The sequence below is a fragment of the Medicago sativa genome, chromosome 1 (assembly GCF_051527215.1).
Source record: "Medicago sativa cultivar Bolivia chromosome 1, Bolivia_mono, whole genome shotgun sequence".
Taxonomy (NCBI): Eukaryota; Viridiplantae; Streptophyta; class Magnoliopsida; order Fabales; family Fabaceae; genus Medicago; species Medicago sativa.
This window is the reverse complement of record NC_140749.1, coordinates 91,097,393-91,103,804: the sequence shown is the minus strand read 5'-3', so window position 1 is coordinate 91,103,804 and position 6,412 is coordinate 91,097,393. Positions and strand designations below refer to the sequence as shown.

Here is a 6,412-nt window from a genome sequence, read left to right as displayed (position 1 = left end):
GGAGTCATATGCAAGTTAGTTACAAAAATCAAGTGCGTGTCTTAGAGGGAATAATAATACTAGTTTACTTGCACATGCTTTAAGACCCAATATATTAAAGCATGACTATGACATCTCAAATCAAATCGATTCATTTTGTTGACCTTTTTTTTTTTTTTTTTCATACACATTCCAAATGTGAAAAGTCATAGGTCTTCCACTTTGAGATGATTGCGTAATTTGGTCAAGCAACAAAGTCAACCAAAAGATGTAAAAAACGACAACAAAATGAAAAGGAAAGAAAATATTTTTAAGAAAACAGCTGTTAAGCACCATGTTTTATGAGTTTGCTAGATTTTTATTCAAAGAATACAAGAAAAAGAAAAAAAGAATGTGGAAAAAAGTAGATATATATTTGGAAGGAATTTACAGCTATCATCACATTGCAACTGGGAACACGTATCATGCCATAGTCGGCTAGCTCGCAAGGGTCCAAAATTTGGAAATGAATTTGCATCAGCATCATTGAACAGTGAAATAAGGCACCGAACCAAGAACTTTCGGTATCCACCTTGTACAAGAAACTACATAACATCTTAACCAAATTACACCTTTTTTGATAAAGACACAAGGAGTCACCTTATTATAAAATTAAACACACTCCTACCAAAGGTTTCCAGCACAAATCGACAAGCAAACATGCGCTCATTTTTTTTTTTTTCTTTTCAAGATATTTTAATGGCTAAACAAAATGTAATATGATATACAACATTAAACTTTTAAGTAAAATCAGAACCAGAGAAAACTTCAATACAAAAAGGAGTTTATGTATCAATTAACATAAAAACTGAACGAAGCATTCCTAAAGAAGAAACCAATTTGTTGATGATGATTGATGATGATGACATACAAGTGTTGCATATTTAAACAGAATCTGGTTCAGAAGCAGCTGCTTCTCGCTTCTTGGCGAAGTATTCGTCGGCACGTGCAAGATTTTTGGCAACTGATGGCTTAACCCATTTCTTACGGCCAGGAATCACAGTGATGGAACAACCAGCAGACTCAAGTTTCTCCTTCGCTGATGTGGAAAAGGCACCAGCTTTTATTGTCAACTTCTTGCTTAGTTCTCCTTCACCCAAAACCTGAAACCAGAGCACAACAAACTATTATTTTTATATTTCCTTTTTAAAAATATATTGTGTATGTGTACTTGATCCATTGTGACGAAAAGCGTGGAACTTTGTGTTCAGTGCCCAATGCATGACTAATTAGAAGTATACAACTTGCTAAATGCTAGCCTGTATAAGTTGTTTGAAATTGAAACTATGTTTTTTGCAAATATTTTCCTGAGTTTATGAGGAAACCAGAAGAGCTCTTTCAAATAATGGCAATTGTAGCAACAACCACCACCATGCCTTTTCCCACTTGGTAGCGTATTATATGTTTACAGATAACGAATACGATAAAACTGAACCAACAAAATTCATGATGCTAGAAGTAGTGCAGTAATTTTCCAGAACATGCTACAGTTTCTTTCAACCGCTAAATATCACTTTAGAAATGAATTACTAGTATTCGTAGATATGAAAAGTATTGGTAAAGTTGTAATATTGTGTATGTTACAGTATCTTGAAGCATCTCATATGATTAATTTCTTATCTTTTAACACTCACTCTCTAGTTAGTGTAAAATCTCAACACCTCCCCTCACACACTCAGGACTGAATATTTGGAGTGAGGACAAACGAAGGCTTCCCAAATAGAGCTTGGGCATTCTTTACCTTACAAACTGGTCTTGTCGGTTCAGTTAGGCCAAAATTCTAAATGATATTAGAGTATACTCTAAATACGCTGTTACCAGAGCAGGTTCTGGATCCAGGTTTTTAGGGTTGGCCGTCGTCAAGGCTAACCCTAGAAGTTTATGCATGTTTGCTGTCTATTTCGAAATAGTGACCGCACTGCCGTTGCCGAGCATGTTATTTTCCTTCACAAGGCTTATAGGAAGCCATCTTCCGGTAAGGTTTTTTGCCGAAACTGAACCATACAGGAGGCTCAAAGAGCAATTCTATTTCTAAGTTGGTTGGAAGAGGGCCAACTGAAGACTCATCAGGGCCCAGCTCTATTAAAAATACAAGATATCTCTCCTTCAGCCTCTTCTTATATATAGACAGCACACATTATTTCTCTAATAATCCTAGCTCCCACAAACTACAAGCTTAACTCAAACTCCTTCAACTAACAGGTGTATCAATACTCTCCTCTCAAGTTTCACCTTATCCTTAAAGTGAAAAAGATTAATAAACCAAAACAGTCTTGCTGCAGCTAGAATAAGGTATCAATTTGTTGAAAAGCTGAGTCCCTTTTAGCTTGATGTAGTAGTTCGTCCCTTTGACAGTTTGACTCCCAGTCATGCCAAAGAACTCTTTGACGCCTGCATCCCGCCTCTCAAACTTTGTGTTGCTCTACATGAATAATACTTGGCAATGTTCAGTATCTACCTCTTCTTATAAAGGAAGTCTTGTCCATTAATCTGCCTCTCATCAATGCATGAGCCTATGCGGTCAGCCTCTTTGAAATACAATCCAACAATCCATCTTCATGTTTAGCAACAGCATAGGTCAGAATTTGAACGATGTTTCCCCACAACTTCATCTTCAAGCTCAATGCCACCCAAAGGTTGAAGTTGTCAGATTCTAAACATATTTGGCTTCATCTTTGCCTTTGATATCACCTTGGCTACTATACGAGATTCGTTGTTCGATGGTGGACATTAGGTCTTCATGCATGTAGGTCAGAGTTTCACAATTTGTAATGGTCTACCATCCTTTGTACAAGAGCACACTTTTGGTGGCCTCCGCATTCAACAATGATGTGACACATGTTTCTTCCAGCTTTGTTCTTCATTGGTTCCACCCATAAAGACATCTTTTCCTTTTCATTCCACTTCTGTTAGGTTACCAGGTGGTTGACCTTGCAATCCTACTGTCCCCTGTTCGGTAATCTTTTTTATTCTCCTCTGCCCTAGGCCGATCAACTTCCACTTCCATGCCATAGTCATTTCACTCCATTTCTTTCACCTTTCTTCTTACTTCTCCATTTTATATTCTTGAATTCTCTCTTTGCTCATTTCCAAACCGACCGACTCTTTTCTTCACTCATTTATAGTTTCTTCCAAATTCATCTCCTCCAATAGTGACCCGTCCAAGGGTAGCTTCAATCTTGCCGTCCTTTCAAGAAAAACCCTTTTAAATATTCTATCTGGTAGCAGATGCAACAACCTGACCTGTATGTCAAATTGATCCTTGCATTCATGCACAAGCCCTCTTGCTTCATACCCAACAAAATACCAAATGGGTTACGAATCATGGATGGCTGGAAACACCTAATAACATTATGACACATCACCCAAGTCGGGTTTTGGAGCATTGAAACAAAAACAAAGCTTGTCCTTCCATGGCTACACAGATGACTTATAATCTTTCTCCTCCCAACACCTATTTCATATGAAAATACCTCTCAAACTTGTTGATCCAACACAGATGCATCTTCCCCAACTGAAATTACTTCCTCACCATCCATGACATCCATGTGTGCCTTTATTCTTATTCACGCCACATAATCTTCAATGATATACTCCCAACTCCTTGATGGAGCCTTGATACCAATAGACAGAAATTGATATTTTAATTAAATGTACATTTAGGGAAAATTTCCTTGTATGGAAAACTACAGAACTTCAAAGGTCTGCAATCTTCTCTACTCCCTATACCAAGGACCCCCGACTATACTAAAATGACAAGATATCTCTCCCTCTCAAACCTAAGCCCTCTTCTTATTTATAGACAACATGCCTTATTTCTCTTGTTGAAAATATGTTTAGGATCTTTGTGATTATTTTAGATTAACTATAGGCATAAATAAGAATAAAATCGATTGTATTTATATTGTAATTATTTCTTTGAGCCTTACAAAACGGACTCGATTATGCGGTTGAGAAACACGGTTTCAACATCTCTAATATCCCAACATCCATTAACTAACTTTAACTCTTTCAACCAACGGACCTCTTATATTCCAACTTTTACAGTTTCAAATTCAAAACACAAACACAGCCACCAAAATATTGCGTTTGAACTTACATACATATCATAAACAAACAACATATGTCTAAGCACAACCAAAATTCTCCGATTAAAGGCATAATATGAAAATTTTAAAGAAAGTAACTTTATTCACGATAGACAAGGGACCTCATATCAGAAGTCTTTCTTGATATATGGGGTACTAGGAAAATTAACCATCCTCATTTGTTTTTAAAAGTGAAACATCGTAATACCTCTAGACATCATGAAAACAATCACAGAAATGAACATGTAAGACAACAACTAAGGGAAAAAACTTAGATAGCCATAAACCAACAAGTAATGTGTACCTTCAATAGAAGTTTCCGTTCCCTTCCTGATGGGTTAATCACACGTTTCTCCGTCAGTGTCTCCAGAGACACCTCTTCCCCTTCTTGAAATCCAGCATCTTCTATGTCTACCAGATTGATGTGGACATATTTCGGCAATCCAGCATGCATACCTTATTATGTTTTTTTATAAAAATAAAAGAAAAGGAACATTAAAACATGATTCCAAGCGAGATTTATGCATATACTAAATAAATTAAGAGAGATCCTACGACAAAGAATGAAAGAAAAACCTTTCATAAAATAATTGCTTTTGAAATGAAATCATGGAAGGATATGGAAGAATAAGGGGAAAAAATATAGAATAAGTAAAGATGTCAAGCATAATAAGAACTGAGGAAGAGAAATTTAGGTATTGGAAGCTTGGTATAATCCATAATGCCATGATTCTCTTCAGACAATAATCACCATTTCAAGATGTCAATAAAGGGAATCTACTATAATTTCTTTGAAAATCTACATATTAGGGATATATACAACAGCATATCCGGCTCCTGTAATAGGCATACTTCATGACTTTCAAATGTGATGTAGGCACGCAACAATTCTCATCTAACCATTGTTTTTTCCTACTAATGATGCTACAAGTAGCATCTTTCTTGATCACTCCCTAACAGTAGGATCCTAAATTATCCTAATATAATTCAACAAAATCCATTTAAACTCCATGTGAAGCATTATGATGCTACGGACAATTTAACAAAACATCGTAAAAAAAGGGCAACCTATTAGCGGGCAAATTATATTCAATCTTGTATTTCTAAGATACTGCAAATTTCATGAATATCTGACTTTCAACTCAAATTGCATCTCTAACAATTGCGCAAAAGCTCCCATTTGGTAGTATATAGACTAAAAATTAACTTATTAACAAAATGTATAATACACAAGTTTGAACATCACTTCGTATTATGTAAGAATTTAATTCGTATATACCATCATTGAATTACAATGTCAATCAATCATAACCACCATAGTTGAAAACATTATTTTCAAAATTCGTAAACAACAAATTTCAACAATAAAACAATAGGTAAATTCCCAAGTGTTGTGTAAGAAGAGATACCTCCTGCAATTCCTCTAAGTTTGGGCAATCGTCGATAAAGTGGCATCTGACCACCTTCAAAACCTCTCATGATACCAGGTCCAGATCGAGATTTTTGACCTCTCATTCCAAAACCACAACTCGCTCCTTGTCCTGCGGCAATACCTCTTCCCTTTCTCTTTGCTCTCTTTCTTGAACCTGGTTGTGGACCCAAATTGTCCAACCGAAACCGAACATTTTCACCTGCTGGTTTCACCGAAGCAGAAGCAGCCTTATTAACAACAAAAACACGAGGTTTCATTCGCTGAATTTTAAGACATGGACATAGATATGGTTTTGCTACCAAGGTTTTCACATTTCCCTACAAATATAAAATCAATGGTGAAATTGTGAATTGTATGAGAAAATGAAATGAAATGGAAATAGAAATACCTTGAATGGAGAAGCGAGAGAGGGTAACCAGGAAACAGGAATAAGAGAAGCAGCAGCACTCATGTCTATCTATCCGCTCTTCACTCTGTCAAAATGGAACAAACGGATAATATTGTTGATACGATACGATAAACCCCCTCTCCCCCTAAACAATCAAATCACGGTCTAGATAAGATTTTTTTTTTGTTATAAACTGGGTATCCTCCGCGCGCGACTGCGGATACTAATCCCTCGAGTATTGTGGGACCCAAATGGGTGGCAGACTCTCTCTAAGAGTTTTAACGTTGCTGCATGCCCAAGGCTGGATTCGAACCCAGGACCTTGGTTAAGTTAGAAGAGACCAGTTTCATCTCATCTAAGCGCTCTTGGGTACGGTCTAGATAAGATTACAACACTTTATTCTATTTTTTCTTAAAAGAAAAAAGAAGAAGAAGAAAAAATTACTTTATTATAATTTTTTTTATAGAGTGTCTTTATTATATTATA

At 36.2% G+C, this 6,412-nt stretch overlaps 1 protein-coding gene across 1 annotated transcript; it reads right to left on the bottom strand.

Moving 5' to 3' along the window:
- Positions 1–687: 687 nt before the first annotated feature.
- RPL15 (ribosomal protein L15) lies at positions 688–6,085 on the bottom strand. Its single transcript, XM_085740601.1, has 4 exons — positions 5,927–6,085; positions 5,516–5,855; positions 4,411–4,562; positions 688–1,121 (listed from the first exon to the last, which is right to left on the bottom strand). Exons 1-4 carry the CDS (start codon positions 5,987–5,989, stop codon positions 903–905), a joined length of 774 nt encoding a protein of 257 aa, XP_085596727.1. The 5' UTR covers positions 5,990–6,085; the 3' UTR covers positions 688–902.
- Positions 6,086–6,412: the final 327 nt, after the last annotated feature.